This window comes from Struthio camelus, chromosome 2 (genome assembly GCF_040807025.1).
Source record: "Struthio camelus isolate bStrCam1 chromosome 2, bStrCam1.hap1, whole genome shotgun sequence".
NCBI lineage: Eukaryota > Metazoa > Chordata > Aves > Struthioniformes > Struthionidae > Struthio > Struthio camelus.
In genome coordinates this window covers 151,715,357-151,733,326 of record NC_090943.1, presented here as the reverse complement: position 1 = coordinate 151,733,326, position 17,970 = coordinate 151,715,357, and the positions used below count along the sequence as shown (strand labels likewise).

At 37.8% G+C, this 17,970-nt stretch overlaps 1 protein-coding gene across 1 annotated transcript in view; it reads right to left on the bottom strand.

Annotated features, from left to right (window-relative positions):
- Window positions 1-17,970, bottom strand: part of MMP16 (matrix metallopeptidase 16) — a 186,991-nt gene that overhangs the window by 60,185 nt on the left and 108,836 nt on the right. The window contains exon 5 of the mRNA XM_009674683.2: window positions 16,717-17,021. Coding sequence (XP_009672978.2) covers window positions 16,717-17,021 — 305 coding nt within the window. The remainder of the gene's footprint in view (window positions 1-16,716; window positions 17,022-17,970) is intronic.

The window sequence follows — 17,970 nt, the reverse complement described above, 5'->3', positions numbered from 1 at the left end:
CTATAGCAGAATAGTCTTGCTATTGCACTGACATCAGATATTTTAACATTTTCAAACTCCGGCTTGAAGGAGAGAGTCCTAAATCATTCCATACTATCCCAGTAGAAGCATATACTTTAGTTCACTTGGCTAAAGAAGCACTATCTCAAAAACTTTAATAAGCCATGAGCACTGGGAGTTAAACTACATCTGACTATGATGGCTTTTAAGCTAAAAGTTGCCACTGAAGGATATGCTATGGTGAATATTCAGTGTGATAATCTCAGTTACATCCTGCTATATGTGTCTATGGAGTAGCAGAGAAATGTTGCGAATTATATTTCAATACATCCAGATGAGTGCAACTCTGTTGTGTGTTACTAGCACGTGAACTTTGAATAGAATGGGTATATGGTCAAACAGCTTGTGATTAATTTTCTTATTTTATCTCAGGTTTAATTTCACATTAAAAAAAAGATACTGGGCTTGTATGGAAGGAACTAAGACAAAATGACGATTTTTATACTGACACTTTTCTCTGAGGCTATGAACTATTTTAGGCATTAAATCTGCCTGACTTTACAGTCACTGGCCAAACTCCAGACTATAAATATGTATTAATATATAAAATATTCAACAGCTAGCGCTGTGGAGCATGGTGCACGAAGAAGCCTTTCTCTGCAGCTAATACATACATTATTTTTCATGTCTCCAGATAAACAGAGCTAATGTTTGTCCACAGCAAGCTATTAAGAAATCCCCAGTTCTGAAGACATTCAGAATGTTTTAAATGGTATGTGAGCTTAATTTAGAAAAGCAATATCTTAATGGCTTAGCAGTCCTTAGATTCATCACCTGGCCACCTTTTGGAGCTGCTCTAAATGAAACCCCAGCACATGTCACCTGGTTCTTCTCCTCGGCAAGTAACTGCTATAACTGTGAGCTCAAGAGCTGTCCATCACCTAAATGCCGTGTGACCTCAATGCTAAAGACTTGCACATCCAGCGAGAATTAAAAAAATTCTAGAAGCTGAATTTTAAATGACAAACAAACTGGAAAACTACAAAACTGTCTTCTATGCTAACCTATGCTGTTTTTTCAAAGATTATTATTCTACTTCATTTTTCATATGATGCAGACAGATGATATCAGATTAAATCCATATGAACCTGAAATGTAAATCTATACAAGAAAGACTGCTATTGCAGTCTTAATACTTACAAGACAGTACTCCAAAGTACTAAAGCTTGAAGTGCATCAGGAAATATTACACGTGTACTGCTCATGAACTTGTGTCTGATGTATTTACAATTTTCATTTTCATTAGTGACTTCATTCTTACTATTCACTTACCAAACCAAAGCTGCTAATCTCAACTAGCGGAACTTTTTTCTGTAAAGTTTAGAATAAGATTCTTACTGCTACATAGCATCCAGAAAAAAATGTTATATATCTTTGTTATTGTTATTATTCGCAGTAATAATAATAAAGACAGATAATACAGGACAGAATTTTGAACATGCTACTTCAACAGTCAGTGTTAAAAGGAAGATTGTTTCTCTCTCTGACCTGATTGCAACATAGCAATATTGAGCATATACTTATGTACACTATTACATAAGCACTATTATATAACATTGTATATAGAGAGCATAGAAGGACTTAAATGCGAATCACAGGCATACTCTTACCCCCTCAAAAGGTGTCACATTTTCCAGTTTAAGGAATTATATGCAGTTGCTTGAAGTTAGCTCAAATTTTTGTCTTTGTCACTGAAATTTGGTAGCTTTGTGGTTATTTTGGGAGGAAATTGTAGTGACTAGATGGAGATGAGATGATTCAGTAGCTTTGAAAAGCAAAGAGTAAAAACTATATCTTTGTATTTTTAAATAAAATAATATAATATATCAGAGAATCACAGAATCACAGAATGGTTGAGGTTGGAAGGGACCTCTGGAGAGCATCTAGTCCAACCCCCCTGCTCAAGCAGGGTCCTCTAGAGCACACTACCCAGGATCGCGTCCAGGCATCTTTTGAATATCTCCAGGGATGGAGACTCCACTACCTCTCGGGGCAACCTGTTCCAGGGCTCACTCACCCGCACAGGAAAAAAGTTTCTCCTCAGCTTCAGATGGAACTGCCTGTGGTTCACTTTGTACCCGTTGCCTCTTGTCCTGTCACTGGGCACCACGGAGAAGAGTCTGGCCCCATCTTCTCGACACCCCCCCCTTCAGATACTTGTACACGTTGATGAGATCCCCCCTCAGTCTTCTCTTCTCCAGGCTGAACAGGCCCAGCTCCCTCAGCCTTTCTTCAGAGGAGAGATGCTGCAGTCCCCTCATCATCTTTGTAGCCCTCCGCTGGACTCTCTCCAGCAGTGCCATGTCTCTCTTGTGCTGGGGAGCCCACCACTGGACACAGGACTCCTAGATGTGGCCTCACCAGGGCTGAGGAGAGGGGCAGGATCACCTCCCTCCACCTGCTGGCAACACTCTGCCTCATGCACCCCAGGATCCCATTGGCCTTCTTGGCCACAAGGGCACACTGCTGGCTCACGCTTAACTTGTTGTCCACCAGCACTCCCAGGTCCTTCTCTGCAGAGGTGGAGAGTATTTATTTTCTACGTAAACCTACTGTATTTATTTTGTATACACAATATTTTAAACAATCTTATATATTTCATTTAGCCATTTTACCATTGTGAAAAAAGAGAAGAACATAAAAATACACTTTCCATTCTATTATTAAATATACTAATATATATATACTAAAATCTTTGCAAATTGATTTACTGATATATTTATACTTGCAATAGAAAGGGAGGTACAGACACTTTGTTACATACAAAGTATATACTCTGTGTCTTATTATCATACTCACATCCATACATTTATATTTAAAAAAAAAAACTGTTCTTTTTAAAACAGGCCAGCAGCTTAGTGTGAGATTTAAACTTGCCTGAAATTTTACAAAAGGATATTCTTATTGGGCAGGACTGTCTTTTGATGGTTCCGTGATCACTGTTGGGATTCAAGGACATGTGAGTTTAGAGGTATGCATGCCATTTTTTGCAGTATTCTATTGGTTCTGCATGTTGTGGGCATAATGCAGAAGAAGTAAGGAACCTGATAAGTAAGACTTTTGAAAGAAGGCCACATTCTTTCGTAATACAGATCAGCATAAATTTTAGAAGGCAAGGTCATGTAATAAGGTAAGAATTTCTGCCTCACCGCTTACATTTATTATCAAGTTCATTCTATAGCTTTCTAGTAAATAGCTTGAAGTGGGTGAAATTAATTACTTAACGTATTCTTAATTTTCTTTCTAAAAAAGTGAGGATGTAAACATCTTTCCCTTTTTTTTTTTTTTCTCACAATCTCAGTCACTACTACTGAAAGATTTCCTAGCCTATTCTGACTGGCGAATCAATATCAACTTCTCCAAAAAGCGAGAAGTGAAGCAGCGGGGGGTGATCCCAGAGGACATAAGGGACACCCTAAGAGCATGCTGCTTCTTCAGAAGAGGTGTAGATATGGTGGCATGAATTCCTTCTGCAAATACAATGCTTATGGCTTGGTTTCACGCTTTGAGGAACCCCTGCTGCTACAGAGAAGCTAACAACCTAAGAACATGTACACTTATACTGAATCTCAGGCTCCTGGCATTAACTTCGTCAGCGCTCACATCCCATACTGAATTTATAGAGTATTCACAAATGGCATTTGCATTCAGATAGTAATAAAGCCATATCAATTAACAGATTGAAAGTTCTATTTTGAGGGGGTTCATGGTCATCTCTAGATACTGAATATTTTAAATAAATCAAGTTAAAATTACATAAGAATTTTGCATTTTGCCAGGAAAGGAGATTTTCATAAACTCCCAGCAAGCTCACACTAGCAGAAAGATTTAAAAACACAATGGTCTTTCTTACAACATTGCAAATAACTAGGAAGCTAAACAACATTTGCTCTGTGTTTCCAGGAGTCTCAGTGCAATTGCAAATGCTGCAAATACTGTAGCAGCCTTATCTATTTATACTCTTTCCTGTCTTCTCTTTGTTGCCATTTTTAGTTGTTGCTGTGGGAACAATAAGCTGGAGAAGTATTTAAAACTCCTTTCTGAAGGCTATGAGAACGAACACATGCTGGGACTGAAGATTTGAATATGCATATGAAAAGAGCATGCATCGCGCAATTCTCAGCTTTCCTCCACGCTTCTGTCCTTGAGCATCATTCACGTGAAGAGAAAGGACGACTTCCTACCACTCCTGAGTGAGTGCCAGGCTGGGGGATGACAAAAGTAAACAGAGCTTAATTGTGCATGTGCCCATAGTGAAATCAAATCCTTGGCTTTTGATGACAACAAATGTAGGTTTTGTTTTTAAGTCACTTAGGTAAATGCTGGTGCGCTGAAGTCATGTCTGCTCTTGTTTTGAAGAGATTTTTTTTTTTTTTGCCCATTTCCCTTAATGTCCTGTGTTTTCCACTATAAAGAGAAAAATATGCAATTCCTGGGAGGAAGGTCACAGTCACACTGCCAATATTCACAACAGATGTAACTTGCCATGGGGCAGAAAACAGCAAGGGGACTACAAATAGCTGAAATCCCCACAATAGAACTTACATACAATTTAATTTACGTATGACTCTTGTGTTGGCTCTCTGCAGAGATGAATTTTTACCCATTGTCAGTTAAACTACTAAGAGTATTATCCTGTAGCTTAACTCCTACCAAAACCATCAAAAACAGGCTATCATCTATATATGACTTCCAGATTTTTTAAAGATAAAATAACATAGTGCTGTATATATATTTGGAGATTTTATATACGAAAAGTTCTTCTTCCACCTTTTATTTAGCTTATTTAATTTATATTAAGGAAAAATGCCAAAATGGAATTGTTGGGTTTTTTTTTTTTCTTGGACAAGTGATTTTCTTGGACAAGTGGGAATTTAATGTCCTAATTGCCAAGGTGAGGAGAAGAAAAACATCATCACAAATTCTCTGATCTGAAAAGCAGATACCTTTTCTAAGAAGGCCGTCGACTTCAAAGGGAGCCCTAATGCAAGTATATATCATATTCTAAGTTAAGGCAACTCAAACTGGGGCTCAAATAAATAGAGAAGGTAACAGAGACAAATCTGCTACTTTTCATTACGCTTTTCTAAATTTGTTTTTTAATTTAGATTGTTCCTTTTTGATCTGTTTTCATCTTTTCCCCAACCTGATGTTTTAGCTGTAAGTGTTGCCAGGCAGTGGTGTTAGCTGCTCAGCATTTTTTGAAACCCAAGCCACTTAGGAAGTAGCCTAAAAATAGATTACAAGATGCTGGCCTCAAGAACCTATGGTTTGAGCATTTTGAAGTGAAGGAATTGCCAAGGTAAAGTTTTCATGCACAAATTATTATCTAGCCTTGATAACACAGACATTGCCAGAAAATCTTTCGGGATTTCATAATAGGAAGTCATATTAACACAGTCAAATACAATATTTCCTTCTGATTATATTTTAGGATTAGCTTACAACTGAGTGTAGCACATTCTACTTTTGCAACAACAATCCACTCAGGTTCTGCCTAATAGGTAAAGAAGCATGCAACTACTGCAAAAGTCTTGTCTCATTTACAGGAAATCATGAGAATATCTACAGTAAATGGGAATGCGATTTTTCAGATTCTATTGGCATCTGGAAAGCTAGAGAAAGGAAGAAACAATATTCTATAGAATGTCTATGGGGAAAAGCTGAAAATCAGATTCCTTAGGGCTGCTTCCTTGGGAAAAAGCTTCCAAAAAATGGCTCTAGCAGATTCTAAGATCTCTGTGGATCACATGAGAGTTTGAAGTGCCAAGCCCTGTGCATGTTACAGGTAAGAGAAATGCCACTTTCCATGCAATGCTACAATGAGAGGACTCACAGACAGTTTTCCTTCTTAGTTTCCATTCCAAATTATTCCTACTAGCAGATCAGACTGAAAATGATAACTTCAAACTATTAATTTGTCCGGTTTTTGTTCACTTGTGAATGGGTTTTGATTTTTATGAGAACTTCTTTGTGGTTATAAGGTAATTTTTTCTTTTTTTAACTTGGCATATTTGAGAGTACAGATTTTCATGTGCTCTCCATGGCAAGTAATCCTTCAAGAACCTAAAACTGTCTCTGATGTCAAATCTCATCAGTTCTGAACTAATTTGTTTGTTATTAACGTTAGTGTTAACAGTATTATTTACATAGCGCACATTTTTAAAAGTTGAAATATTGCCTTTTTGTCAGAAGAGGGAGAACGTTTATAAAAAGATGCACAGGAGATAAGAAAAAAAAGGACTATGTTAAGTCCTTTTTTTCCCCCTGTAACTTTCTGCCATGTAGGAGAATACGTGAAGGTGTCTCACATCCTGGACTCGGACTTAAAAACTGCTAAATTCCTTCCTAAGAGCAGGAAAGGTAACGTAAAGAGCTAGATTTATTTATTTGTTGTGTGTGAGGTGTTCCTTTTTTGTTTCTTGTCATTTCCAAAGAGTAATCGTGTACATATAAAGCTTGGGTGCTCATGTAAATAATCATGAAGAGGCTGGCCCACATTATGTATATATCTGTTTGCCTGAATGCAGAACCCTTCCCAATGCTCTTTCCTAGCATACTGCAGGAAAAAAAAAAAAAAAAAAAAAAAAAGGAAATATGGTTAGCTTCAACTTCCTAATAAATTTAACAAGTATGTTTCAAACAAATTTCCCCATGTTAGCTCAGTGCTCTTCATATACTAACATGAGCATCTGATTAAATGAATCAAATCTGGGAAGATATTAATAAAGTCTTATCTCCTTTGCTGTATAAACAGATATGTGAGACAGACACCTTTGGACCAAAAAAAAAAACCCGTCATGGTCAGTTATTTTTCTGTGAATCTAGCTGCAGCGGTTGCACAAATCATCTGCAGAGGTCCATTCTGCCTTTCAGCAAGATGTTTCCTCAGCGGTAACGCTGATGAAATGACAGTGTGAACTTTCCTCATTTGCTACTGCACAAAGTCAGCCAGTTTAGTTTTAACATTTTTCATCAGCAGTTTAAGATAGACTCGCTGATAGTGAGGCAGATGGCAAACGCATGCAGTTTATTCTACTGGCTCTGATATGTGGGAAAAAACCTGCAACAGCAGTTTGAATGGGTAACTGAGTTTGTAACTTCCCAAACCACTCCAGATAGGTTTGCAGCGGTCTCTGTTGTCTGCCTACACTATGACAGAAGCAATATGCAATTTGGTGGGTTAGGTTACACTGCCGTTTTGGTCTGTGGCCTGCATCATGACTGTCTCTGCTTGGCAATTAAGCTGCAGTGTAAACCCCACCTCACCTCTACGGACACTAAAAGCACAGTGTAAGAGGTGCTTAGCAACCTATATTTCCATTGCTTTAATTAGGAATATTGCAAAGTCCCTCTCCTTCTTGACATATTCCACAGTCTCTCTTGGAGTTTGCATAATGGTGCAATTGGCAATTTTAGAGCAAAAAGGGAGCAGAAAGTATGATATTGCACATTGATAGCCCCTGGGATATATTAAAAGCAGCCAGCTAAACACACATCTAGAACACTGGGCTGGATTCATCCCCAGGACTCTGCCTTCACTGACTGCCAGTGTTTAACAGGTTTCCCTTTTAACGAGATGTAAATGAAGCGCTTTTCTCAAAGCTAAAAGGGTGTTCCATGGAAGCCAAAAAAAAAAAAAAAGCCATAAAAAATGAGCTCATTACTTTGCCAACTGCTAATATTTTCCATCGTCTGGCTTCTAGCCAGTAAATGGGGTCTAGCAGACAGCTCCTCGTCTCGTGCCTGCACAGTCCTATGCCTAATTACTGAGTCCCCACAAACAAGTCAGGGCCATTTATGGTTGTTTTTAAAACATTTTCCATCTCTTCAGTAACTGAAGGGGTCTTTTTGCTCTCAAGTGTAGCTTTACATCCCATCTTAATACCTTCAAGGACACATTTTATACCGCAGACACTGAATGTTTCAGAGTTATCATTTTATGCAAGGCCCTGGTGTGACAGGACATGGGACAACAGGCACACACCAAGCAACTACCATCCCTGGAGAGTTTGGGAAGCTGGAGGACAGATTCCTCCACATAGGTCTATCAACACAACATGCAGTTACAGTCGGGCAAAGCCTGGTTTACTTTTGAATCCTGGAAGCCTTGAGATTTAGCAATAGAAAGTATTATCTCATGGCACGCCCAAGTTTAAACTCTGTATGAGCTGACTATAGAATTAACCTGGATTTGAGGGAGAACTGTGAAACAAAAAGAATTAATAGTTACTCCATGCATTTGGTACCCGTGAGGCACTTTTAAATATTATCCTGTCATCTTTATCATTTTGAAATGCTATAATGTAACAGTTTTTTTGGTCAAATTTTATAATACTGCAAATTGTCTCATTCTGCACTCAGATAGATTCACTTTATAATATAGGTTGTGCTTACAACACTATGAGCTGTGCTGACACCATATAACTACATGTAAACAAAGCTGTGACTCAGCAGGCTAGGACTCTTTAGCCTGGAAACAAGATAGGACAGAGATATGAATGGCGTAGATATGAATGGCATAGAGGAAGTGATTAAGGAATCACTGCCTCACAATATGAGTAGTGTACATAAAGTGAGTTCAAAAATGGCAGGTTCAAAAGTCACAAAGAGGTAGTTTTTCACCAATCTGCTTAAACTATAGAACACACGGCCACTGGAAGCTGTGGATACTAAATGCCTACATGGGTTCAAAAAAAGATTACACCAATTCATGAAAGAAAGTCCCTGAAAGGCTGTTAAACGCAAAAAATATGGCCTCTGGCTCAGAAATTCAACGAGCCACAGATTGCTGGAAGCTAGGAGGGAGTGTGCTAGGGTTTTATTGCCATATGCTTGCCCTGCTCTTATCCTCTTCCCTAGGTATCTGCTAATGGCCCTAACTGGAGACAGGATATAGTCTAGGAGAACCTTTGGTCTGACTTGACATTGGCAATCCTGTGTTTTAAAATATATACGCAATATAATACAAATTGAGATAAGACATTCAGCTTTTACATATTTACCCCAGGAGTACAGCACTAGAAAACAAGCACCTGACAAGTGCTAGCTTACACAGCCTAATTACAGCTCAAACTCAACACGGATAAATGCCTGGTAAGAGCTGATTAAAAATATACAATCAATTAAATAAGAGCACTATGCTTTATGAAATGAAAGGAATGCTAATACTGTAATACAAAGTTCCTTTAGTTTGAAACACTCAGCTTTCTTCATGCTTAACCATGGCATGACATGAGCACTGTTTCAGATACAGAGTTCCCTTAAGAGACTCTGTTTTCAGAACTCCTCTGGTTTGTCTTTCCAGCAGCATATATCTGCTGTACTGTGTCAACCACACTGGCAGCCAAAGGAAATTTACTACAAGTTGATCTATGCAGTTCAAAGATCAGGATTTTCATAAATTTTCGTGGGCTGCTAGCACAGTTTGCGCAGCAGAATCTATGCACTAACTAGAGTTTCACTAGATGCTGTATTTGCATGAAGTCCAAAACGCTTTTGCTTGGCGATCTACAATCTGCATGGTACAAAGTGATAGGCTTTTGGTTTTTTTTTTTTTTTGGTCTGCAAAACTTGAATAGGTTTTAAAATGCTGGAGTGTTAACAAAAATTTACCAAAGCCTTGAAAAGAGCTTTGCTTTTGTTATCCCAAAGCACAGCTTTAAGTATACACAAGTTGCAAACATTCTACATGAATGTAAGCACTCTGTAAACATATTCTTATTGCATTTAAAGGTAAATGTACACCAAAATATCTATTACTTCTGTGGTACCTATCTAATGCAAAAGTTTCCCTTGCTACTACTTCTTACATACATTTATATATTTTTTGGATAGATGAATACATTTCTGCAGAATTTTAGTATGGTGCAGCATCTGCCACGATAAATTTGCTACAAATTTTTACTCATGCGTTTGACTTCAATTCCTATTTTTATTGCAGAGATGGATACAAATACAAGAATATCAGGCTAATACTACTGATCTACTGCGTTTATATATAAGGAAAGCTTATATTTACCTTTTGCCTAATATTTTCTGCCACTGGGAGACACAGTGGGAATAGCTCTATAGTCAGACCTTCAGTCAGCAATTGGTATGTTAAGCATCATGTCTAATCTGCTCAAAGTCTAAGCTCTCAGGACATCTTTTTTTTTTTTTTTTTTCCCCCCAGGAGCTATTTCTACATTTTGCTCTGTTTTAAAAAGCTGCACTTGTGGAACTAGGTCAATCTTAAATTTATCTATTTAAAGTAGTGCATTCTCCATTTAAACTGGTTTAACATTCACATAAATAGGTTTAGATGCTTTCAGTAATTTACCAGAAAAAATAAACGGCTTTAAACCAGGTTTAAACTGACTTAAATGCATTTAACCAGAACAATTCGAAATCAGTTTTGATAAGCTAGCATAATTTTTGAAATAGAGGCAAGAGTAAAAGTTAGAGAGTTTTACTTGTGACAGATAGCAAAAATGTTGTTCATATACTCTCAGGAGAAGAAAGGAAATATGTAAATTAAGAAGCCAGAAAATATAAGATGACGTACACTAGTGATAGATTTTACTCTCTATTAAAATTTAGTGTATATATCTTCATCCATGATGGCCTGCTCTCTGAAAGTCTTCCTTTCTGCTCTATTTACTCTGCTATAATTTTTTGGATTCCATCTGAAAGCTTTTCTATATTTAATGGGAATTATGTTTATAATAAAACATACAGTAAATCCAGGGAAAAGAGACTGATGAGAAATATGTAAGGCAATAGTGAGGAGGAAGAATAGATACATCTCAGTCATCAATCCCAAGCGATAGGAACAGTCTATGTCTCATTCCACAGGCAAGTAGCAGTAACTACAACCTGCAAAGACTCTCACAACCCCTTCTCTCTTTCCCAGCCACCATCTGCCAAGATGAAACTCCCGAGCACGGTTACTAGTTAGGAACCTGGCTTCGATGCCTTGGGACTGCCAAGGAATATCAGGGCGTTACAGAAACTCAATCCCATTATGTGGCCCGTGGGGGCTACCAACAGAACTAGTCAGGACAATCAGCTTCACACATTTCTAAAGACAGGGTCAGCTTTCTCTGAATTCAATGTTCAGAAGAGTGAATACAGGCTCCTCATCTGCCCCTCTCTTAGGTTTTATTTCATAAGGGGAAAGGTCTGAGATTCATTTAGCACTTACTTGACTTTGTCCACTTTTAAATTTCCTGAGAAGACTACAGACTAAATTGAGATTAACTCTCACCCTCTCCAAGGCTTTGCAAGGGATTCACCACATATCCTCAAAAGCCTCAGACAACCTCCCTCTCCCCAGGCCCGAATCCATCAGCTAGTTTTTCTATAAGAGAGGCTATATTTCTGCTCCACCACTTCATAAGCAGTCCCCACTACGTAGACTACATTAAGCAGCTCTCAGATCAAATATTGCCTCCTCTGCTTTTTTGAAGTACACATAAAAAAACTAGCCTACCAAAATCTTTTATCATTTTTATTACCATATACCAGCAACAAGGCAGAGAGTTGCAGGACAAGTCCTACTCCTAATTGTGCTCCTGTATGAATATACCCTCAATTTTTTTTCAGTAGCAAACTTCCATGTTCAGCAGATGTTATTTACAATTTACACAGACTTATTAACATTGGCTGCCTGTTGCTCAAAAATAGAAGAAAATAGGGAGAATATAAGTAGAAATAGATATCACCTGTGCCTCATGACAGAGAAAGCAGATGTCTATATATGACTTTGTGAATGTATATGGTAAACTGTGCTGCAGCAACCTGGGCAGTCGTGGGGAGTGAGGGAGGCTACAGGCTCTAAGGCTTAGTGGCTCCATAACGAAGCAGGTTTGCCAGAAACCTAGCACACATTCTACCTAGCACATTCGACCACAATTCAATACTTCGACCTGTTACTCAATTGCAGCTCAGAATGCGTCAAAAATTTTCCAAGCTAAAGATTTAATAATGGCTAGAGGAAGACAATATGCGGGAAAGCCTTGTGGGAAAGCAAATAAGAACACTATCTTCAGTTTCAGTGCAGGAAGACAGGGCATAGTAGAGGATTTTTTTCTGCTAGCAGCCTGAAAATCTACAATAGAGGCAGCTCTCCACACCCCGATGGGGTGTGACTATGAATTTGGCTATGACTTTGAATTTTGTCACTGTGATTTGAAACATTTGCAATTGAAAAGATGCTTTGAAATAGAGTCTTGTTGTGGATTTTGACAAAACCATATCTCCAAAGCATTGGCACTCTCAGCAAAAGGTCAATGTCTTTTTCTGGGTTTAGATCCATCACTGAGTGTCTATAAATTTTTCATGACAAAAATGAGGTGATTTATATCACCTAAATGGAGTGGAGTCATGAGAATGATGAAATCTCTCCCTAGCCTCAAGCCCGAGAGAATTAAATTTCTTTCTTTCCTTTTTTCCTTTTTTTTTTTTTTTCCTTCCAGCACTTAAATCCGGAAGAAAATAAATATTTAAAGTTTTTCCTAATAAATGCTGTATTTTTCAAATAGCAACTTAAGTCACTTGAGGTTGCTCATTCTCATCTCCTGTGTATACTCTTTTCCCTTTTTATATCTTTAAATACACATATTGTACACATTGTTTTGTACGTTTGTCTTGTCATTAGACTAAACTCTGTTCCCTGTGAAATATTTTCCTATGATTTTCCTGCCCTTTCTAATTTGCTGTTCCTCCAGTGTCTGACTCCTAGCGGTTCTTTCCTCTGTCCCTATCTCCTCACTCCCTCCTCATCTACCACAGTTCTCAAGGGCTCCCGTAACTGAGCTGTAACTGAGGGTGCCTAGCACAGCAAGGTACTTCAGAAGCTGCATGAAGCAAACAAAATTACAAGCGCGAGGCACTAATCTCACAATGAAGCCTGAGGAATAAGGGAAACGGCCTGCTCTCATAGAACGCCTTGAAAAGTGGGTGTCATACAATAACAAGCAACACAGAACAATACAATAATAATACAATAACAATACAATAACAAGCCACACAGGAGGGTAAGTGGAAGAAGACTACAGGTCGACGTATACAAACACTTTTGCCCGAAGTATTTGAACACTGAGATCTCCCTACTTTGCAAAAACGCCCCTTTTCTCCTCCAGCATAACCCTCTCCGATATAGCTCGACTAGAGTTAAAATACCAGCTCTACTCTGCTCACAAGGCACTCTTGAAATAAAGGGACACCTAGTTTCAGAGAGCCTGCTAGTGTTAATCGTGGGACAGAAGGTTTTTTTCTGAGTGACAGGCCCATTAGTCTTTACTCCTACAAGAGTCCGATTCATCCTTCAGAACAAGGGAGGAGCCAAAGTATAGACCTCTTCCCCAGAACATGACCGATAGGAGCGGAGCGGTCTGCGATCCGTGAAAACACACCCCTGGAGCAGGAACAAAGGAAAGCAGCACTGAACTGCAGCGTTGATGCATTTCTACTGGAACTATCCTCTCAGGCTAGGACATTATTAAAACCAGAAAAAAACATAACAAAATCAAGCAAGCATGATGAGGAAATAAAAAAAACCCCACCATCCACAGTGTAGCTGCAGTTAACTAGTCAATACAAAGTAACTTTGGAATAACCACACTCAGAATACCGAATCTATATACGTTTCCTTATATTTTTCTTTGTTTTGTGTTCATTCAACAGAACAAATTAGCAATGAAAATTATTAAAAAAAAGGATAACAGTTTATCAAAGCATTTCAAGAAGTTGGTTGTCTTCTCTGAAGTAGATGGTATGCAAATTGTTTTCATTAGCAGAACAGTACACAGTGGAAAATGAGGCTAGTTCTTTTCAAGAGGATCTGAGATTGGCATTTTTTCTGCTAAATAACCAAGCTGATCTGTTTTTTCAAATCACTCTGGAATAACAGAACAGGAATCAGAGATAATCAGCCCTCTGGGGCTAGACTTAATTTAAAAATAAAGATAAAAATCTATCACTAAAGCTCTTTGCTCTTCTGTTGGATATCTAACTACACTACACGAAGATGACTATCGAAGGACTACTGCAGCAATGAACCTTAAAAAAATGACACTCACCTGGGAAAAATGACTCATGGCTAAGATCATAAATACATTTTTCAACCTTCTGCCTTTCAGTGCTCTGAGACTGAGCTCAGGATGATAGGGAGCCTAAGAGAGCTGTAACTTTTCTTCCTGTCAATCCCAAAGGGTATGCTTGTCTTCTTTATCCACCTGGAAATTTTGTCCAGTCACAAGAAAAAAAAAAATGTGGACATTTCTTCAGGATTCCTAGATGCAAGCTAATGCAGTAAGATCATCAGCAGAATTTGGCCTGCCTGGTATCTGGAAGTCATAGACAAATAGGAACTCTGCATATACGGATCAACTGCACATACATTACTTTCTAGAGTTATAACACAAGCCTTATGTTTAGATAATGGCTATAACATAATGCTGCATATCACCTCATGACCCACGCTACATATCACCTCCAGGAGGTGACTAGGAGTCACCAAAATTCAACAGAAACTTTTGTTGGTAAGATATTTATTGTAATTTTAATTTATGTTGCACGAATTTTGCAGTCATAAACTCTCCTTGGTTTTCTGTCTTGACTGTATTCCATTCTAAGAGGAATATATCTCCTTCAGAAAAGTAGATATGAGCACACCAAAGTACATAGCTTATTAAATTTGCGAAACAAATTTCCACTAATACCTCTTGACCCTTCATGATATAGATTGCAAAACATTTTCTTGTAGGTCAGCACTCTAATATTTATAAAAGCATGTTTTTAGTGATAGTATCATTTTACCCTCACTTGAATTTTTCTTTCAAAAGATCTTAAAATTCATTTATAGGAGAAATAGCTTTTGGCAGCTGCTCTACAAAACTCAATCATAAAAAGTCACATAAAGAAATGAGTGCCTTGGTGCACTCTGAAAAGTATTTAAACTAAAGTAGAAGGAGACAGCCAGAAAGTTGCACGTTTTCATAAAGATTTAAAAGTATCCGTATGTTGAACTGCTCCAAAAGAATTATCAAATCTTAAACTGAGACTTTACCTTGAATGTACACACGCCTATAGATTTTTCTGAGTGCTTGAAATAAAAGCTCAAAACCCAGAACACTAAGTATGTGCTGTGTTCGTTTCCCACTGAGGCCCATATAAACAACACCTTAATTTAGCCTCACAACACTGTTACTGTCTAGGTACCTGAACTGCACAAACGGAAGATTCCCACTGATATTTCTTTGAGCTGAGCTGTGTCCAATTTATAATTCATGAAGAGCACAAATATATGAGCAGTGCAATACCACAGATTTTGCCCCAGCAAGAATATAGGTTTCGATCCACATAAAATAAGCTTCTTGAACCCCTTCTGCTAGTAAAGGCCTTCACGATCCAGATCACTGCTCTGTTGCTTCACTGCGCCCACCACAGTGGAAGAACTGCACCATTAGGAGAGTTACAATACACTATTTATACTGCTGAAATATTAACTCAAAGCTTTGTTATAAACACCAGCCTAAAAATACGCTATAAGAAAAAGCTCTGAACTTCATTTGGAAGATCTCAGGTGAGAAAGGGCAAGGAAAGGAATTAAAAAAAAAAACAAATAAAACCCTAATTCTTCACAAGTTAGGTGCAACATCCAGATTCAACAGTTTTGCATTTCTTATTTGTCATCTTTATCCTCTTTTGTGCATTAGTAAACGCATTTTTGTTTGTTTGTTTGTTTTCTAAAGAGACTCTCTCAAACTCTGTATAACTGACTTGGGGAGATCCACTAGCACAACAAAATGTATTCTCTTCAGCTGGAGCCACTTGGAACCAAAACCTGTCAAAACACCAGAGCAGTGAATGCAGGATATGTCTACATTAAAAAACTCTTATTGGATACTATTCTGCAGAGACACAAAAGCTAACTTTGGATTAGGCGTCTTAGAAAATGGTAGTTTAATGGCACTTAGCCACATGAACTTGGAGCTTAGCAAGGGTCAGTGTGAGAAGTGTATCTTTATTCTAAATTCAGTAAAATTTAGGTATGTCTATTGTACTATGCAGCCACTAATGTGACTATGGGAACTGTACAACTTAAATAATGAATTAACAATCCCAAAAGAAGTCCTGTAATTATTAGGAAACACTAGCTGTGTTCTTGGAATGGCATTTTAAGACTTGATTTTGAACTCTTATGGTGGCATCACCGTAAAGGAAAACCTAGAAGACTAGGTTTTATGTTCATAGGTATCCACTGTACTGGTCAGTATTCTCAGTTGTTCTTAACCTCGCTCATATCATCATTGCTAATAAACATTCAATTTTCCCCAAACCTAAATAAATTTTATACGGCATACAAAGCTCAGAATGAGAGCACTTTATGTAAACAATGAACAGTTCAATGGTTGAATGAGCACAAAGGTTCCTAATAGAATTCAATGCTTTACGAAAGAGAAACACCTCTTCACACTGAAGCTTACATTCAGAAACTTTTCTGCAGAAGACTCCTAATTGATCCATCAACGACAAATATTTCTAAAGCGATGTGAGAAAACTACGTGCCTTTCAGGACAGGGAAGCACTGAAAGAGTTCTGTTAGCTGAAAATTCATGACATATTCTAGTTAATTTTATTTATTTTGTTTAAACTGAAATCTTCTCTTACCATCATGATTAGGGTTTCCCAAAGTCCATGGCTCATCTGAGTCAAAATGAGTGTCTCCCCCAATTCCCGGCCCAGGAAAATATGCATGGGCTAAAAATCCTCCTTCCCCATCAAAGGGAGAACTGTCTCCATGAAAACCTGATGCAAAAATGATTGTAATATCCACGTCCCTCTTGCCATTTTCTAATTCAATGTAAGGAACTTCTTCAAACGTCAATGGAGTTACATTCTGCCACACATCAAAGGCACGGCGAATGGCTTTACGAGTTTCAGCATCACCTACTTTTGGAGTGACGTTCTTTATGCTGAAAGAAACAGAGAAACATTAAATAGATTAAAACTGACAGAGCGGTCAATAACATTGCTCTCATCCATTTTTCCCTCATTATTAAAAGCACGATGCTTTTAATAAACAGCGCTTGTCAGTCATTATAGCCTTAAAGAAAAATATTTCTAAATAAGCAAGTGAGAAATTATTGTGCTATTCTCTGCAGTCTTTTATGCTAGAATTCATTATAGGTTAGCTAGCTGATTCTCAGCAGTACAAAAATCTTTATAACATTAAAAATATTTCAAAACCAAAAATTCTTCACAGTGGGAAAACCAGATTAATCAACCACTGACTGTTTACCTCTTCGACCACAATTAGAACCCACCATAGCAACAAAACTGCATGTCATTTCTGATCAAAAGCTGAAAATGTTTCCAGTTAAATGAAATTTTAACTTCTTAGTGAGTCCATTAACAGCAGCAGAGCTCCATACTGTGACCACAAGACCAGTACTTACAAAGCCTTGAAACCAGTTCTTGTTACATTTGCAACTAGATAAGACAATTCCTTATTAGAAACAAAGCCTTCCTATTTCTTTGTACACTAAAATGTCCTTTTATGATCTGACTACTTCTATTAATTTTGCATAAAACTGTAGAATTCATCAGAAATATCATTTGATAGAAGATGTAGAACAACTATGTGTATTCAAAAATACATATTGAGACAGAACACTTCGGTCTCCACTATTTCTTCAATGACACATACAAGAGAAGGGCAGAGAAATGCCAGAATTCTGTTTGAGTTCAGAGTTGCAGTTGCTAGTAAATTATAGTGGAATCATTGAAAAAAAAAAAATTGATTCATACGGCCAGCCAAGACTCTATTGTTTTTCTGGGGGTTGGTATTGAAACTGCTTCATTTGGATGCACTTTTGTTGATTTGATATGTGCTTGACTGAATGTCCAGCACAAGTTTCTGAA